A 20,057-nucleotide genomic window follows, 5' to 3' on the forward strand; every position below is an offset into this window, starting at 1 on the left:
ACTCTAAATGCATTCTGCAAGCCACCAGAATGTGATTTAAAGAGACAGTGCCTTCTCCAAGTCAGCCAACAGGTTGGTGGGGGCTTTGAGAGCCATGTAATATATCTGAAAGAGCCACATGTAGCTTTTGAGCCAGTTTGGCCACCCCTGGTCTAAGTCATCTTTTCCAGGATTGGGGTATGTTAACTCCTCTTAAATTAGCTTGTTACCTGGGTGTCCAGCTCAGGAGATATTGATTACTTCTGAAAAAAAAATGATGGCTACAACCACAGCAGCAGCACCTGCTGATTCTCCACTTGTTCTCCTTTTTCAGATGTACCGTGGACAACAGGGTCACACGAGTAGCTTGGCTGAACCGTAGCACTATCCTTTACGCCGGGAACGATAAGTGGTCAATAGACGACCGGGTGGTTATCGTCTCCAACACCAAAACTGAGTACAGCATCAAGATCTTTAACGTGGACATATATGACGAAGGCCCTTACACCTGCTCCGTACAAACCGACAATCATCCAAAGACATCGCGAGTCCATCTCATCGTTCAAGGTAAGGCGTTCGGGTGCTGGTGGAGGAAATTAGGATATTTCATGTTGAAGGTTTCCTGCCTTTGAATTGGTGCTCAGGGAGTTATGAACCTAACCGTTTCCACTTAATGCTCTGTTGCGCTAGAGCTTGTGGTTAAAACGTGGGCCTCTGTGTGTCATTTCACCTACTCTGCTCTCAGGGCATGCGTGATGTCCGCGGTCGTAGCTGGAAGGAACAAATGAGCCTGCACAACTTCTGTCTGTAAAGTTTGATTGAAAGAGCTGGGCCATGTCACTGGTGGCCCAATTCGAAGCATTTGCCTTGGCAGGTCAATACTTCAACAGTGTTCATGCATTTCAGTATAATATCATGGCTTGTAATGTTGTTCCTGCACAGTGGTTTGTAGAATCAGTCTTAAGCTGTTCTAATGGCACTAATAACATTTATTTGCTGGACCAGGGAATCCGATGGTTATGGCTGCATTTAAAGTGAGATCTCGGGCATCAGTTCTTCACTCATTCACACATTGCTGGGGCTTTTTTTGTAGCAGGAACTCCTTCGCATATTAGGCCACACACCCCTGATGTAGCCAATCCTCCAAGAGCTTACAGGGCTCTTCTTATAAGCCCTACTGTAAACTCTTGGAGGATTGGCTACATCAGGGGTGGATGGCCTAATACGTTAAGGAGTTCCTGCTAAAAAAAAAAAAGCCCTGCACATTGCTAAGGTAAAAATATAGCCCCTACATGGCCTGTGATACCTGGGTGTGACTACACAAACGTGAAACTGGGGCAGTTTAACATGGAAACCCATTTCATAACGTGCCACAGTCAGAGATTATTACTCCCTTGTTGGACAAGTAAAGCAAAGCTAGGCTACCTCTTATCTGACTTAAACCCTAAAATCACCTATCAAGTTGCAAGGTTTTGTGTGTTGGTTATGAGGCTGCAGAAGTTGTACATTAACCAGCTTTGAATAGTAGACTTGAATAATTGGTATATTTCATATCTCTCCTCTTTGCTTGTATATAAGAATACATACTTTTCAGCTTTTAATTTTTAACTTTTGTTTTGTATTTTTTCTTCTGTACATGGATGGTCTAATGACTGTAATAAATATGACTGACGGACTGACATGGAAAACCATGCTGCTGAGTCATGGGTTGTATAGTGTATGGATTTTGTTGTTGTTGTTTTTCCCCCTTTACAAACTTGACTAATCCTTGATTCGGGACCTTCCCAGTGGCAGCTGGGAACTTGTCTGTACTCGGGAAGCTGTGGCTGTGTCCTGCGGGTCAGGATCCAAAAGTGGGTCATGAAGCCTCTGAGAGTGGGTCATGGGCCAGCACTCCCTAATGGCCACCCCTGTCCTTTGTGTTGCTCTTTTTGTGTGTGTATTTTGGAAAGCAACAACTGTCCATGTCATACATTTGTTGGTATTTTTCTTTCACTGCAGATACATGTTGATGAAGTAACACATGCCCTGATGGTTACTACTGTGAATTTATTTGGATCTTGAGGGGAGGGATGGAGGGAGAAATGGAGAAGGAGAGGGAGGTCAAAGGCTTGGAGGTAACCTCCATATGCAAAGGCTGCAGATGTCAGAATGCCACTCACTTGGGGTTCACGTAAAGCAGCTGCACCCTTTGGAGGGCTGTCAAGCCCCCAGTCCAAGTGGGGGTTCCCCCACCCAGGAAGTTCCCAACCTGCCGACCCACATTGGGCCAGTGGGGGAACCTCCCCGACGTTGCCGGCACAATAACGTCACCAGGACATTACATCATCGCAGTGGCATGCAGTGGCCACTCTAGGCATTTCTGGGAAAACTCTATGGTTTTCTCAGATGCTCTAGCCATTTGGGAAGGAAAACTCTATGGTACTATAGAGTTTTTCCCTCCCAAATGGCTAGAGCATCCAGGAAAACCATAGAGTTTTCCTGGAAACGCCTAGAGTGGCCATGAGTGCTGGTGTGATGATGTCACTTCCAGGTGATGTCATTGCATTGTCCATGCGCTTTGCGTGCACACAGAAATCCCCCACCGGAGAGCAGAGGGGACTTGGGGACCCTAACCTTTTGTGTGATGGTTTTTGGTTTCTGAAAAAATATCTGGTTATCCACTGTAGAAAATGGAATGCTGAACTAGATGAGTGCCAAGGTCATAGTTTGACTAGAGTGCCAAAAAACTCTTGGAGCAGCCCTGGATGAGTCACCAGACCAAGTCAAGGTGGGTAGCCATGTTAGTTTGTCTGCAGCAGTAGGAAGGAGCGAGAGTAGAAAAGCAACAGCAAAGAGCAAGGGTCTTAAATAGCACTAACAAAATTTGTGGCAAGGCAGGTTTTTTTTTTTTTTTAGGAGGAACACACAAGAACACAGTTCCAGCTGGCTTGGCATCAGGAGGTGTGGCCTAATATACAAACAAGTTCCTGCCAGGCTTTATCTTTTTTCCTGTGGCAAGGTATGAACTTTTGTAAGTCACTGAAGAAGTGAGCAGTGACTTACAAAAGCTCATCCCCTGCCACCAATCTTGTTAGCCTTTAAGGTGCTACTGGACTCTTGCTTTTTTCTATTGCATACCAAAACAACTTGGACTTATGGGACACCATACCACTAAGGTTGGGAAGCATCATTTTATAGGATGCAGGCCCACCTTTCCCCCCCATTTGTCCCTGTGGCTAAGTTGGGAGCATGTATTCTTGCATCTGACTGCTGTTGCTTTGTTTCCTAATGTTGTTGCTTGGAGCATGTTATGGCAAGCAAAACCCTGCCATAATAGCTGAAGACAGGGCTTTTTTTGTAGCAAGCAAGTTTATTCACAGCAAAAGCCAGCAAAAACAATACAGATAAGCCCAGGAGGAATTCATTTGCACATTAGGCCACACCCCCTGAATCACCATTGTTTCAGCAGTAATTCATTTACATATTAGGCCACACCCCTGACACCACGCCAGCTGGAACTTCCTGTGTGTTTCTGCTAAAAAAAACCCCCTTGGCTGAAGTTACGTACACAAGGGTATATAACTTGATTATGTGGCCTCCTCTCATTATGGTCACTTTTTTCCAATGTCCCTCCAAGCGCCGGATGCACAACCCACCTTTGTATTCAAAGATGACAAAATGAGACAGTGGGGACTGGCAGGAGGGGGGGGAAGGAAAGGAAAGCATCAGTTGTTTCTGACTGGGGTGACTTTGCTTTCACAACGTTTTTATGGCAGATGTTTTACGGGGTGGTTTGCCATTGCCTTCCCCAGTCATCTACACTTCCCCGCCCCCCCCAGCAAGCTGGGGACTCATTTTACTGACCTCAGAAGGATGGAAGGCTGAGTCAACCTCGAGCCGCCTACCTGAAAACCCAGGTTCCACTGGGGATTGAACTCAGGTCATGAGCAGAGCTTAGGACTGCAGTACTGCAGCTTTAACACTCTGTGCCACGGGGCTCTTTTTTTAGGGGAAAGGGAGTGCCAAATGAGGAAAATCCAGTTTGTGACTGTGCCGTCTTTCCTATCTGCTCCTGGATTCCAAGTTCCAATGCCTTGGTGGCACCTTAATGGCCTTGACAGCGGAATTATCTTCTTTGGGGGAAATGCAGTGCCAAAATATAAAGAACTGTCAGGCACTGTAAGGGAAGAGACTCAAACAGAACAAGGCTATCACTTTTTTTTCCGGAGGAAAGAAGACAGATTGTATAAGTGTGTCAAAGTCATTGTAGCCATCAAGGGCTTTTGGCACAGAGCTTCAAGGGGATGCTGCTGCAAGAGAGCTGCCTTCCCTTAGCACGAGCGATTGGGTAGACAAAGAGGGAGTTCCTAGGTCTCTTCTGATAGAAGCACCTCAGAGCTTCCACATCAAGCACCAAGCCGGTGGGAGGAGGCATCCAGGAGCGTGTCCCCTTTTGAGAGAGTTCAATCGAAGGGAGTGTTTGATTCCACTGAGAAGGCTAAGCAATGGATTTTAGCGTTGGGCCTGTGGAATGAGCTCCACTCGTGTGCTCCAACTTGTAGCCATTGTTACACGAACTCCTCTTGGTGCATGGCTGCAGTCTTTCTTACATGCTCCTAATAGCACGTCCCTTTGGGGGAGCTTTAAAGCTTTAACTTAATGCACACGTGAGTCAAATGTGATCCGGGTGGGTTGCTGTGTTGGTCTGTAACAGTCAAGGCTTTTTTTTTTTTTTTAGCAGGAACGCACAGGAATGCAGTTGTGGCTGGCTTGGCGTCAGGGGTGTAGACGGGAAATGCCGTGAGGCTCTCCAGGTCTGGGTTGGCCTTTTATTTCCCTTGCGTATACGGCTAATTTTGTGCTCTTTTTCATGTCAAAGGATAGATGATGCAAATGGGTGGTACCGTAGTGGATCAATTCCCCTAGAGAAGATGGCCACTTTGGAAGGTGGATAGGACGCCATTATACCCTGCTGATATTCTTCCCCTCACAAAACCCATCTCCTCAGGCACCCTCTCCACCCCCCAAAAAAATCTCTTGGTATTTGACAACCCAGAATTGGTGAATGTGTGTGGATGGGTGGCTTCTGGGCAACACCATGGAAAGACTGTAGCAGAGTTCTGAATTTCCAGTAAGTGATGATTCTGGGGGGTGGGTAACCTAAAATTCTGCACCAAGGAAAGCTGAAATTTGACAAGTTTGCATGCATTTCCGCAGGGGCTTTTTTGTAGAAAAACCCCAGCAGTTACTCATTTGTATATTAGGCCACACCCCCTTATGCCACCATTGTCTCACACAGGGCTTTTGTGTGGGAAAAAGCCTAGTAGGCACTTATTTGCATATTAGACCACACCCCCTGACAACAAGCCAGCCGGAACTGCGTTCCTGCTCAAAAAAAGCCCTGCTTTCCACCATTTCCTCACGTATTCAAATCAGAGTCCAAACTCCTTTGTATAAATGTCTCCGAGTTCGGCAGCTGCAGGCAGGAGAGCTCACCAATCTCTCCCCTTGAGAAATCTCTTTCTGCCGCACCTCGTCTGTCTGCAAGCATCTCCTCCCAGTCCCTGAAGGAGCTGTTCCTTCTCCCTAGAGAGAAGCTGGAATCCGGTAACCTTTCGCTTTCTTAAGGCTTCTTAGTGGGGGGCTGTTGAGTATATTATTTGTACTTTCTCACGGTTCAAGCTGTATAAATAATTAGCAGTATGGGAATGGAGGGTTCCCCCTCCCCCCCTTCTTCTTTCCTCCCAAATAAATGTTTCATAGAGGGGGGAAAAATATGCCCGAAGCTGATGGATAAATTATTCACAAGGAATAATGTGACCTGTTCAGCCCATAAGGAATTCTTTTCTCTCTCTCAACCCTCACTCCATCCTGGTCTAAACAGATTTCGGCCTGGTCCCCTCCCACCCACTTCAATTAGAAAGTAACTCCAGAGGCTGGCTTCTTAGCAACAGCGATCGGCTTTTGTCCAGTTCTATAGATTAATTTTTCAGAGTTAGTGTTAGTTCAGGTTAGATAAAGATAATGAAAGTTTCCTAATCCTCTTAAAGAAGATTTATCGGGCTGAGCAGAAAGCTCTCACAATACAATAAGGCATGTTTAAAACCAGGGTCTAACCTCTTCTTTAATTTCAAACAGCTGATGGATATTGATTTTGCAATGAATAAATCTGGAGGGGGGAAAGATGCCATGCTCCAACCTCCCCTCTCCCCCTTTTTTTTAAAGGAATAAGGTATTAAAATAATTTGTCTTTGCTTTTATCTGCACTCCTGGTTAGAATAGGTAGTCTCTCCATTTACTTTGTTGCAAGTAATCAGCTATCATTATTAGAGACAAAATATTCCACCCATAACTTCCATTTGTCTGTTTAATAGTGTGTGCATCTAGTAGAAGCTGTTTGCTAGCTATGGAAGTCTGTGTGTGTGTGTGTCGCACCTTTCAAATCTGTTGCAGCACGCAGGCACACAATGAATAAACACAGACACATGACGAATAAACACAGACACACTACAAGTTGTGCTTTAGAAATGATTAGATCATTCATATGCTCCCAAGAAGTGTCGCAGAACTCATTTCCTTACTTTAAAGGAGGTGCACCTAGGACAGTGACACATAAAAGTACATGAAAGGCAGGACCTTATGAAATTAGGTTATTAAAAGTAACTGGTGTGTATGCAGTGGGGTTGCCATATCCAAATTGGGAAACTCCTGGAGATTTGGGGGTGGAGTCTGGGGAGGACAGAGACCTCAACAATGGAAGTGTGTCCCTTAGCCATCCAAAAATTGTGGGTGGCATCTGGCTAGTGGAGGGGACTGCCAGCAATTCAGGCCCAAATGCATGCACCAAATTTTCATGAGGCTCAATTCTTGCTGTGAATGTTGTCATTGTTTTGGAAGAGGAGGGGATATGTCTAATTGCTTGCCTGTTTTCAGCCTTGGTTTTCTAAACTCCTGCAGCTTAGGACAGGAGAAGAAGGGATTTGTCCCTGTTGCTGGGGCAACCGAGCTGATGCTCTGTCGCATCAAATGCGCATCTAAACGGGCATCCTGTTGAAGGTGGTACAATGTAAATTGCACATTTGAATGCAGGCCCGAGCAGTGTGACTTTCAGTGGGGTGTGGACTGGGATCTGGGGCAGTTCCTTGAATTTACTGAATCCCCCAGCACTCACTATTTTTAAGAATTTATCAAAATATTTACACTGTTATTACATAGTGTTGCCAACTTCCACGTGGTTGCTAAAGATCTCCTAGAACTCCAACTGATCTCCAGGCTGAAGTTCCTCTAGAGAACATGGCAGCTTCAGAGGGTGAACTCTACAGCATTCGAACCCAACAGAGGTCCCTCCTTTCTCCATACCTCTTCTTCCTCAGGCTCTATCCTCCAAACCCAGAAATTTCTCAAGCCAGAGTTGGCAACCCTAGCTTCCCCTCATGTTTCTGTTCTCTGGCCTGAAGTTTTGCCCCCAAACCAAAGTGACCCCATGCAACGTCTCGATGTGATGATGTCACTTCTGGGTGACATCATCACATTGAGGCATCACACAGTGACGTCCCTGTTTAAGGGTGGGGTTTACCCCACCAGCTGGATGGTCTGTGGTGGGGAAGTGCTCCAGAAATTGGGGGGATCCTCTGCTAGGACCTGGGGTCTGGCAACCCTAAATTGGCAGCGATCCATCTAGGGTTGCCAGGCTGAATCTGGCAACCAAAGGGGAAGTTGGGAAGGTGGGATATGGGGGAGGAGCATGTGAACAGTTAGTCAAATAGAATGCTGTAATGTCAAACGAAGCTGGGTTCAGGTAGCTGGCTCGAGGTTGACTCAGCCTTCCATCCTTCTGAGGTCAGTAAGATGAGTCCCCAGCTTGCTGGGGGGAAAGTGTTGATGACTGGGGAAGGCAATGGCAAACCATCCTGTAAAAAGTCTGCCATGAAAACATTGTGAAAGCAACGTCACCCGAGTCGAAAACGACTGGTGCTTGCACAGGGGACTACCTTTGCTTTTTTTTTTAATGTCAAACAAGTGTGTGTGTCCCCCCCCCCCCCCGCAAACAGGGCTTTTTTTGTAGCAGGAACTTCTTTGCATATTAGGCCACACACCCCTGATGTAACCAATCCTCGAAGAACTTACAGGGCTCTTAGTGCAGGGCCTACTGTAAGCTCTTGGAGGATTGGCCACATCAGGGGGTGTAGCCTAATATGCAAAGGAGTTCCTGCTACAAAAAAGCCCTGCCCTCCACCAAAAAAAAAATGAGAAGGGAGACTCTGAGAAGTACAATTTGGATGGGAGGAGACAAATGAATAAGGAGAGGAAGGTAATTGAAGTGAGTGGGAACAGGAAGATATGAGATAGTTTGGGCTACAGGCAAAGTTTATTCTAAGTCCCCCTCCCCCAGTCACATGACAGAAGCAGTTGGTGAGACCTCCCTAGCTATGAGTTTACACAGAGGAAAATTTTCTAACCAAGCAGAAGGAAGGAAAGGAAAACAAACAAGAAAGGAAGATAGTATTTATCTTTATTTTCTGTGTCATCCCTTTTCCTCCTTTGTCTATTTCTTTTTTTAAAGAGAAATGTTACTCCTCATTAAACCCCGGATTCCCAATTGCACAAAAACTTAGTTCCCACTGTGCAGTCCCCACCCCTGCACAAAATACGTCCAGCTGCACAGAATAAGCTCTGATGGAGGGGGGGGTGGAGTGGAAATTAATTGGAATGGTCTAGGGAGAAGAGTAAGAGATGAATTGAAGGTGAAAGTGGGAGCACGCTGAGACGTTAAGGGATAATTCCGTCTAGCAGTTTGGGGAATGCTTTGGCTGTTGCACTGGGAGAATTGCCGCAGGGGGAGAGAAATGAGTTGCAGTGGGATTGGTTTGAGGAATCTATTGCGTTTAAACTGCCCTGACCGCAATTGTAACATTGCTCTGAGTTCAGATATAGCCACAGAGATAACACATGCTTATTTCACAAGAACACATTAAGTTGGCTTATACGGAATCAGACCCTTAGTCCATCAAACATAACATTCAAAAAAACCCTGTGGGGAAGCATTTTAATCTTCCAGGAATTCAGTTGCTGGCCTAAAAGTAGCAGTTCTCTTACAAAGGTATTTCAAAGAAAGATTAGAAGGATAGACTGCTGGATTGCAACTGATAGTGAAGCTCAAGACAATGCATCCTCCTGGACTGAATGGAGACCTAGGTTTTCTGTCATTACCAGTGCTGATTTCTTCATGCCTACTAACAGTCTGCACATCACACTTAATCCAATCATGCCTGCTATTGTCATTTGGCATCTGAAATCACTCCACTCTCCAAGATAATAAGGACTGATGGACTCACATTCTAGGTGTATTTGGAGAAGTGAGCAGGGACCCACAAAAGCTCATGCCCTGCCAGAAATGTTGTCAGTCTTTGAGGTGCTACTGGACTCTTGCTCTTCTTTATTAGTCCATCAAGGTCAGCATTGACTACTCAGACTGGCAGCAGCTCTCCAAGGTATTGGGTATAGATCGTTCACATTATCAAATACCAGATCCTTTAACTGGAGATGCCAGGGATTGAACTTGGGACTTTCTACATGTCATGCAAATGCTCCATCTGTGATCCACAGCCCCTCCCAATAATTGTGGTTTGTTCATGAAGTAGTTGTGTTTCAGAAGGTATCACAGGGTTGTCATTGCAGGGCAGGGGTAACCCAGTAACCTAGCTATAGCTGGGTATTTTGCATTCAGGAGCAGGCTGCATGATACAGTCTGAGAATCCTTGATCTCCTCTGATGGGAAGCCAAGCATTGTATGCAACAACTGCACAGAAAAAAAGGTTTGTGAAAGGCAAGAGCTATCCTGTCCATGTTATCTCAGAAGTCAATTCCACCTACTCCAATGCAACTTATACCTAGGTAAGTAGATATATGTATAGAAGACAGTAGATTCAAAGTCTCGGGCTGGTTGCTGTTTTGTACTGTTTCCTGAGGGAAATGTCAATCATTTGACTCCAGAGTCAGATAACTTGCTCTAGGATGATGTAGAAGAAGAAGATGATATTGGATCTATACACCACCCTTCACCCCGAATCTCAGAGTCTCTGGGTGGCTTACAATCTCCTTTACCTTCCTCCCCCATAACAGACACCCTGTGAGGTAGGTGGGGCTGAGAGAGCTCTCCCAGAAGCCACCCTTTCAAGGACAGATCTGTGAGAGCTATGGCTGACCCCAGGCCATTCCAGTAGCTTCAAGTGGAGGAGTGGGGAATCAACCCAGTTCTCCCAGATAAAAGTCTGTGCACTTAACCACCACACCAAATTGGCAAACTGTAATGAGGGAGGCGAGTTGGTGGCCACTATAATTAGGGATGATTTTGTATTTGTTGTTCCTGCTATTTAAAAAGAAAAACCCTCTGGAAATCATCTTATTGATTTTGGTTCTCCCTTGAATTTGAGATTCTTTTCTTTAGCTTCAGTTTCAGTTTCCTCACACTGAAAATGCTTGCATTGTTTTTCAACATTGGCATGTGGCCTCCCTCTCTGCAGTGCTTAGTCTAGTTCGAAGTCTTCCTTTAAGCCAGGGGTGGCCAACGGTAGCTCCCCAGATGATTTTTGCCTACAACTCCCATCAGCCCCAGCCAGCATGGCCAATGGCTGGGGCTGATGGGAGTTGTAGGCAAAAAAACATCTGGAGCGCTACCGTTGGCCACCCCTGCTTTAGGCTAAGGAATATGTGAGCAGGCAGTGGGAAAATCGGGGGGGAAGGCGGGCTACTGTCTCCTGCCCCTAGTTCCAAGATAAAAAATTTATAGTGGGCATTTGACTCAGCTGTGATCAAGAATGACATCATTTGGGTCCTCAGTGTTTTAATAGTAATTCTTGTTACTGTTCCGAAGCTAACCAGGAATACTCTGTGGTCTTTATTTGGGAACTAAGCCCTGCTATGTTTGGAGGGATTTACACCCCAGTCATCGTCCATAGATTTGTGATTTTCAGCGTAACAGGAGTGGCTTGTTATTTGGAAGAATGTTTCAAATCATAACTCCCATGTAGTTCTGGCTCTAGATATGCATTCTTTAAATCTACTAAAGTGAGGCGGGGTCCAAAGCAAACCATCCATATTATCTGGGGAGGAGGTGGGATGCCATACAAGGAGAAATGGTTTGCCTGATTTGTATGACTGTGAATTGTATCAAGAAGGTTATAGAAACAGAGCTGGAAGGGATTCCCAGGTTTCTTCTAGTTCATCTGGTTTTGTCATAAAGTTTCTGCCAATTCCTAGATGGACTTACACCCCAGTCATTGTCCATAGATTTGTGATCTTTAGCGTAACAGGAGTGGGTTGCTATTTGGAATAATGTTTCAGTTTGGTGTAGTGGTGAAGTGAGTGGACTCTTATCTGGGACAACCGAGTTTGATTCCCCACTCCTCCACTTGCACCTGCTGGAATGGCCTTGGGTCAGCCACAGCTTTGGCAGAGGTTGTCCTTGAAAGGGAAGCTGCTGTGAGAGCCCTCTCAGCCCCACCCACCTCACAGGATGTCTGTTGTGGAGGAGGAAGATAAAGGCAATTGTGAGCTGCTCTGAGATTCAGGGTGGAGGGCAGAATATAAATCCAATGCTGTCATCGTCATAGAGCTACCCAATGTCACTTTGGGGGTTTTACCAGAAGTGATGCAATGCCACAGCTGGGGTCATCACCCCCCCTCCCATGTCCATACCCCCAACCCTCCCAATTATATAAATAATTTGTCAACGGTTTCTTTTCTTTGGTTTCTTGCTGCGTGGTTCTGCAGATTTGTATTGTATGTGTTACTTTATTACTCTATATACAGAGTGCATCGGAATACAACATAGGTATAATGCTGATTTACTGATGCAAGACTGAGGTTGAAAACGTTAATATTTTCTGGAGCAAATTTGGTGCAAGGAAACAAACAAAAAAAGGACTCAAAAATAAAGTTATCAAACCTTCCGTTTTCACACGGAGGAAACAAAATTGAAATGGGGAGTTTCCTGTCAAAACAGGGAAGGAGACATTACCTGCGACTCGCCAACTACTCGAAGCCTAGGAACATTAATAGAGGAGCAATGTAATTCCTTGCTTGTGTTGATTTCTTTCACCCTGCCTTGAAATCTGTCTTCTGGCGGCGGCAGTTCTCAGGAGAGTTTTTGGCTTGCATCTAAACCATCTGTTTTCTGAATCTTGATGTGATTATCTTTTCTCCTTAAAAGGGCCGACTTGCAATGCTTTGAGTGAGCATTTCTATTAAGCACTTTGCCCAATTAGGACTTACCTGGCAAAAACCTGGAGGCTACAAGCTTCCTCCAAAGCATCAAGCCATATTGCAAGCTTGCGGGCAGGGCCTTCTGTTTTTCACTTGTTCTGTGCAGCGCCTAGTATTTCAGGCATTTAATGATTTATCGTCCTGACCTGAATAGCTAGGCTGATCTCCTCAGATCTCAGAAGCTAAGCAGAGTTGACCCTGGCTAGTATTTAGATGGGAGCAGGGGTGGAATTCTAGCAGGAGCTCCTTTGCATATTAGGCTGCACACCCCTGATGTAGCCAATCCTCTAAGAGCTTACAAAAAAAAAAGCCTTGTAAGCTCTTGGAGGATTGGCTCCATCAGGGGGTGTGTGGCCTAATATTCAAAGGAACTCCTGCTAGAATGCCATCCCTGGACGGGAGACTTCTAAGGAATACCAGGGTTGCTACACAGAGGCAGCCAATGGCAAGCCGCCTCTCAGTGTCTCTTGCCTTGAAAACCCCACCAGGGGTCACCATAAGTCAGCTGTGACAGCACTTTTAACCACCAGTGAATTATTAATGACCTTGCTTAGACCGCAAAGGCCTGGTTCAGACATTAAAGGGTTGCAAACCTCCAGATAGGCCTGGAGATCTCCTAGAATTTCAACTGATCTCCAGATGACACAGAAACCGGGGCCTTTTTTGAGCAGGAACGCAAAGAAACACAGTTCCGACTGGCTTGGCATCCGGGGTGGGGGGGTGGGGGGGGAAGGTGGCCTAATAGGCAAATGAGTCCCTGCTGGACTTTTTCTACAAAAAAAAGCCCTGCGTGAAACAATGGTGATGACAGGGGGTGTGGCCTAATATGCAAATGAGTTCTGTTCCCCTGGAGGAAATGGCTGCTTTGGAGGATGAACTGTATAGCATTCAGGGCTTGAATTCATCAGGAGCTCACAGGAGCACAGCTCTTGAACCTCCAGCCAGGGTCTGCATGCAGTGGGGAGTTCTCTCCCCGCTGCATACAGATCCCAGGGCATATGCAAATGAGATATGCTACTAAACTCCTGCACCTTTTTTCCTACAAAATGACCCCTGATAGTATTGTACCCCACGGATGTCCCTCCACTCCCCAAACCTCACTCTTCCCAGGCTCCATCCCCAGATCTCCAGGAATTCCTCAACCCAGAGCTAAGGACTCTGCTGCTTCACAGCATGATGGGTTAAATTGCATCTGAGTCCACTAGAACTGCATTCAATTCCCTCTTCTGACCTTTCTAATTTGAATTTAGTGGTGCTTGGGAAGCTTATCTCATTGCATCAGTAAGTAAGTTATGGAGTTGGAATTAAGGCTCTTTCATGCTATGAGCATCACAGATCATTGGTCCATCTAGTCCAGTGTGTTTTGCTATGGCTTCCAGCAGCTCTCCGAAGTCTTGAGGCAGAGCAAAGTCTTTCCCAATATCTGGCTACCGTTTGGGGTTGTTTTAACTTGAGGATACTGGTGATTGACACTGTGTGGTGTTGCCAGGCCTGTGTTGGGAAATACCTGGAGACTTTGGGGGGGGGGGGGGTGGATCTGGGAGACAGTGAGGTTTGGGGAAGGGAGGGGCCTTGGCATGGTACAATGCCATGGAGTCCACCCTTCAAAGCAGCCATTTTCTCCAGGGGAACTGATCTCTGCCAGCCGGAGATCACTTGTAAAAGCAGGAGGTCTCCAGGCCCCAACTGAAGGCTGGCCACCCTATGTGTGTGAGGCGTATACACTGGATCACAGAAGCATGGCTCTTCCTTCCCTCATTGTCCCCAAGCTGTTTATTCGTAATGCATTACATTTATTTTCATCTCAGTTTTCCTCTCATACCAGGCCCATCAAGCAGCTTTCTCTTACAGTACATCCAAGTTTCTTGAATATTCCAGTCCACAGCTATTAAAATAATAAAACATAAATTATAAATGCTGAAACCAACATTTCTGAATCGTGGATAAGAAATGCAGTGAAAAAAGGCAGATGCTGTCTCCCCAAGAGCCTAATGAAATTAAGGTTGCCAAGTCCAATTTAAGAAATATCTGGGGACTTTGGGGGTGGAGCCAGGAGACATTAGGGGTGGAGCCAAGATCAAGGCTGTGACAAGCATAATTGAACTCCAAAGGGAGTTCTGGCCATCACATTTAAAGGGATGGCACACCTTTTCAATTCCTTCCTTCCATAGGAAATCATGAAGGATAGGGGCACCTTCTTTTGGGGCTCATAGAATTGGACACCCTGGTCCAATCTTTTTGAAACTTGGGGGGTATTTTGGGGAGAGGCACCAGATGCTATACTGAAAATTTGGTACCTCTACCTCAAAAACAGCCCCCCCCAGAGCCCCAGATACCCGCGGATCAATTCTCTATTATTTTCTACAGGAATAAATCTCCACAGGGAATAATAGTTCCCAGCAGACATTTCCCTCCCCTCCCCCCACTTTCTGATGACCCTGAATCAGGGGGAGGGCCTCCAAACCGGGAGATCCCCTGCCCCCACTTGGGGATTGGCAACCCTAAATGAAATAGAAATGGCACAGCTTTTATTCCAGAGAACAGAAAAGACCTTCTCCACTGGCCTCATTAAGGTGAAGATTCCTCACTCTGGCTTGGGAAATCCCTGGAAATTTGGGGGTAAATTATAGGGAATGTGAGGCTTGGGGAGGGGAAGGCCACCACAGCACTGTAGCTAGGGACCATGAGGGGAGGGGGGCCATTTAAATAATTCAGGAGGCTGCTCCTGCCACCTGCCCCATGCTATTTGGACCCCACCAATCAGCTGATTTGTGGGCCCTTTAAATGGCATGGGAGGGGCAGCGGCTGCTCCTGGGTGCCCCTCCCACCCAATCTAAATTGCACAGAAGAGAGGGGCAGCCTGGGGGCGAGGGGGCCCTCCAAACTGTCAGGGGGCCACCCTCCACACGAACCATTTTCTCTTAAGTGATCTGTTCTCTGTAGTTCAGAGGTCAGTTGGAATTCTGGGAGATCTTTGGGTCCCACCTAGAGGATGACAGCCCTGTTCCACATACTGGATGCCATCCTTGACTTCAATTGGGGAGATCCTGAAAAAGAGTCCCATCTAGGGTTGCCAATCCCCAGTTGGGGGCAGGGGATCCACCAGTTCAGAGGCCCTTTGCCCCCACTTCAGGGTAATCAGAAAGCGGGGGTGGGGGGAGATGTCTGCTGAGAACTCTATTATTGCCTATGGAGACCAATCACCATAGGGTATAGTGGAGAATTGATCCATGGGTATCTTGAGCTCTGGGGTGAGGCTGTTTTTTTTTTTTTTTTTTAGGTAGAGGCACCAACTTTTCAGCATAGCATCCGCTGCCTCTCCTCAAAACACCCCTCCCAAGTTTCAAAAATAATGGACCAGGGGGTCCAATTCTGTGAGCCCCAAAATAAGGTGTTCCTATCCTTTATTATTTCCAAATGGAGGGAAGGCATTTAAAAGATGTGTGACCACTTTAAATGTAATGGCCAGAACTCCCTTTGGAATTCAATCGTGCTTGTCACATCCTTGCTCCTGGCTCTACCCTCAAAGTCCCCAGATATTTCTTGAGTCGGACTGGGCAACTCTAGCCCCACCAGAAGGTCTTAATGTATAGAGAGGCAGATTACTGTCAAGTTACTACTCCAAATAGCCCTGTGATATTATGCAGCTTTGGAAACAAGGTAACTGGATGGAATCTGAGGTAATCCCTGTAGAAACTCCATGAGTAGGGTCGCCAATGTAAGACTGGAAAATTCCAGAAGATTTAGGGATGGTGCCTAAGGAGGGGAGTGACCTCAGCTGTGTACACTTCCATAGACTCCACCCTCCAAAGGAGCCATTTTCTGCATGGGAATTGATCTCTGTAGTCTGGAGATCAGTTGTAATTCTGGGCAGGGTTTTTTTTGTAGCAGGAACTCTTTTGCATATTAGGCTGCACCCCCTGATGTAGCCAACCCTCCAAGAACTTACAGTAGGCCCTGTGCTAAGAGCCCTGTGAGCTTCAGGAGGATTGGCTACATCAGGGGCATGTGGCCTAATATGCAAATAAGTTCCTGCTACAAAAAAGTCCTGATTCTGAGAGATCAGATCTCTAAACCCCACTTTGGGACTAGAAGCCCCATCTGTGAGCCAGGCAATCCAAAACTAAGCTTTAAATGGCTTGGGGCACAAAAGTACCTGAGGAATCACCTCTACCCATATCAACCTGCCCAAGTGTAGTTGAGGCCTTCATTACAGTTTCTGTACTTTTTGGAGGCTGTTTGCCAAAACTTATAAACACATAGAATTCACTGCCACAGCTATGCTCTAAGCATAGAAAGCTTCAAGAGGGGATTGGATCAACATATGGAGCAGAGGTCCATCAGTGGCTATGAAGAAGATTGGAAGATACTGGATTTATATCCCACACTATACTCTGAATCTCTAAAAGCGGTCACAATCTCCTTTATCTTCCCCACATATACACAACAGACACCCTGTGAGGTAGGTGGGGCTGAGAGAGCTCTTACAGCAGCTACCCTTTTAAGGACAACTCCTACAAGAGCTATGGCTGAGCCAAGGCTATTCCAGCAGGTACAAGTGGAGGAGTGGGGAATCAAACTTGGTTCTCCCAGATAAGAGTCTGCCCACTTAACCACTACACCACAGGATGTAGATGGAACTCTATGACTGTGGCAAGTGATGCTCTGCATTCTTGGTGATTGGAGGGGGACAACAGTGGGAGGGCTTCTAGTGTCCTGGCCCCACTGATGGACTTCCTGATGGCACCTGTTTTGTTTTGTTTTGCCAGTGTTGGACTGGATGGGCCATTGGCCTGATCCAACATGGCTTCTCTTATGTTCTTAGGTTCTTACTTGTGAGAAGATCACCTCAGGTGCCTACCCTAGGGGGGGGGGATGTCTGTCCTCGCAGGGGTTTAAGGTGGCATATGCGATTCTCATCTCCTATCCCATGTCAGGGGTGGAATTCTAGCAGGAGCTCCTTTGCACGTTAGGCCACACCCCCTGATGTAACCAATCCTCCAAGAGCTTACAAAGTTCTTTTTTGTAAACTCTTGGAGGATTGGCTACATCAGGGGTATGTGGCCTAATATACAAAGGAGCTCCTGCTAGAATTCCACCCCTAGGTGAGGCTGAGACAGCATATATGGTTGATGGTTCTCATTCCCTGTCCCATGATATAGGTGAGGTTGAGAGTGAGCGACTGGCTAAAGGTCACCCGCAGAGGGCCATGGCTGAGTGGCGATGGTGTGCATTTATGTATGCATGGTGTACCATTTCTGTACTCAAGTGTATACAGTATCTATATATACCATGTACATCAGTGCTCTGTGCACAGAGCTGATTTATTGATGTACGAAGGCTTGGATCCGGTGATGCATGAGCGGAAAGGCAAATGTACTTAGCGCCATTCTGCATGTGCAGTCAATGGCACAAGGGCTGCAGCAACACACAGCACTTCAATATAATTTTTAATGAAATAACAATGTGCATATGGGGCAGCGGGATGTGCAACAGATGGCTTATATGATTTTCTTTCATTTGTTTTTGAAATTGTTCTATGAGAAATACCTGACACCGTGCCCTAAGCATGAAGGAAAGATAGGGATACAATCACTTTGACTTAATGCAAGCAGACAGTGGGGAAGAATTTTAGTGCTTCCATTTGCTCGGTGCCTTTGTGCATGGGTTGCCAGCTCTGCTTCGGGAAATTCCTGGAGCTTTGGGGGCAGAACCTGGAGAGTGCTGAGTGTGGGAAAGGGAGAGGGGCTCAGCAGGGATATGAAGCCATAGAGTTTTCACTCCTAATCTGTATGGCTGGGGTTGCCAATCCCCAGGTGAGGGGCGAGGATCATGGTCTGTTTCAGTATGTCACAGTACATGTTGGCATTCATGGTTCCCTCAATGAACTGTAGCTCCCCAGTGCCGACAGCACTCATGCAGCCCCAGACCATGACATTCCCACCACTATGCTTGACTATAGGCAAGACACACTTAGGGTTGCCAATCCCCAGATGGGGCAGGGGATCCCTCGGTTTGGAGGCCCTCCCCCCCGCTTCAGGGTCGTCAGAAAGCGGGGGAAGGGGAGGGAAATGTCTGCTGGGAACTCTATTATTCCCTATGGAGATTCATTCCCATAGAAAATAATGGAGAATTGATCCGCGGATATCTGGGGCTCTGGGGGGGGGCTGTTTTTTGGGGTAGAGGCACAAAATTTTCAGTATAGCATCTAGTGCCTCTCTCCAAAATACCCCCCAAGTTTCAAAAATATTGGACCAGGAGGTCCAATTCTATGAGCCCCAAAAGAAGGTACCCCTATCCATTATTTCCTATGGAAGGAAGGAATTGAAAAGGTGTGCCGTCCCTTTAAATGCGATGGCCCGAAGTTTCTTTGGAGTTCAATGATGCTTGTCACAGCCTTGATCTTGGCTCCACCCCTAATATCTCCTGGCTCCACCCCCAAAGTCCCCAGATATTTCTTTAATTGGACTTGGCAACCCTAGACACACTTGTCTTTGTACTCCTCACCTGGTTGCTGCCACACATGATTGACACCATCTGAACCAAATAAATTTATCTTGGTCTCAGGACATAGTTCCAGAAATCCATGTCCTTAGTCTGTTTGTCTGCAGCAAACCGTTTATGGGCTTTCTTGTGCATCATCTTTAGAAGAGGCTTCCTTCTGGGATGACAGCCCTGCAGACTAATTGGATGCAGCGTGCAGCATATGGTCTGAGCACTGACAGGCTGACCCCCCCACCCCTTCAACCTCTGTAGCAATGTCAAGGTCTGGGGCTGCATGAGTGCTGCCGGCACTGGGGAGCCACAGTTCATTGAGGGAACCATGAATGCCAACATGTACTGTGACATACTGAAGCAGAGCATGATCCCCTCCCTTCGGAGACTGGGCCACAGGGCAGTATTCCAACATGATAACGACCCCAAAGACACCTCCAAAACGACCACTGCCTTGCTAAAGAAGCTGAGGGTAAAGGTGATGGACTGGCCAAGCATGCCTCCAGACTTAAACCCTATTGAGCATCTGTGGGGCATCCTGAAACAGAAGGTGGAGGGTGCAAGATCTCTAACATCCACCAGCTACGTGACGTCATCATGGAGGAGTGGAAGAGGACTCTAGTGGCAACCTGTGAAGCTCTAGTGAACTCTATGCCCAAGAGGGTTAAGGCAGTGCTGGAAAATAATGGCGGCCACACAAAATATTGACACTTTGGGCCCCATTTGGACATTATCACTTAGGTTGTATTCACTTTTGTTGCCAGCAGTTTAAACATTAATGGCTGTGTGTTGCGTAATTTTGAGGGGACAGTACATTTACACTGTTATGCAAGCTGTAGACTCACTGCTTTACATTGTAGCCAAGTGTCATTTCTTCAGTGTTGTCACATGAAAAGATATACTTAAATATTTACAAAATTTGAGGTGGTGTACTCACTTCTGTGACATACTCTATACTTTCTATCTATCTATCTATCTATCTATCTATCTATCTATCTATCTATCTATCTATCTATCTATCTATCTATCTATCTATCTATCATCTATCTATCTATCTATCTATCTATCTATCTATCTATCTATCTATCTATCTATCTATCTATCTATCTATCTATCTATCTATCATCTATCTATCTTCTCCATCCATCCATCCATCCAATCTGGGGCAAATGATGCTCTGTACTCTTGGTGTTTGGGAGGGGCAACAGTGGGAGGGCTTCTAGTGTCCTGGCCCCACAGATGGACCTCCTGATGGCACCTGCGTTTTTTGGCTGCTGTGTGACACAGAGTGTTGGACTGGATGGGCCATTGGCCTGATCCAACATGGCTTCCCTTAT

At 46.3% G+C, this 20,057-nt stretch overlaps 1 protein-coding gene across 5 annotated transcripts in view; it reads left to right on the forward strand.

Annotated features, from left to right (window-relative positions):
• OPCML (opioid binding protein/cell adhesion molecule like) overlaps window positions 1-20,057 on the forward strand; it is a 1,347,090-nt gene that overhangs the window by 1,053,517 nt on the left and 273,516 nt on the right. For all 5 annotated transcript variants that reach the window (XM_060251103.1, XM_060251105.1, XM_060251104.1 and 2 more), the window contains one exon: window positions 314-546. In XM_060251103.1, the coding sequence (XP_060107086.1) occupies window positions 314-546 (233 nt within the window). The remainder of the gene's footprint in view (window positions 1-313; window positions 547-20,057) is intronic.

Source organism: Heteronotia binoei, chromosome 12, assembly GCF_032191835.1.
Source record: "Heteronotia binoei isolate CCM8104 ecotype False Entrance Well chromosome 12, APGP_CSIRO_Hbin_v1, whole genome shotgun sequence".
NCBI lineage: Eukaryota > Metazoa > Chordata > Lepidosauria > Squamata > Gekkonidae > Heteronotia > Heteronotia binoei.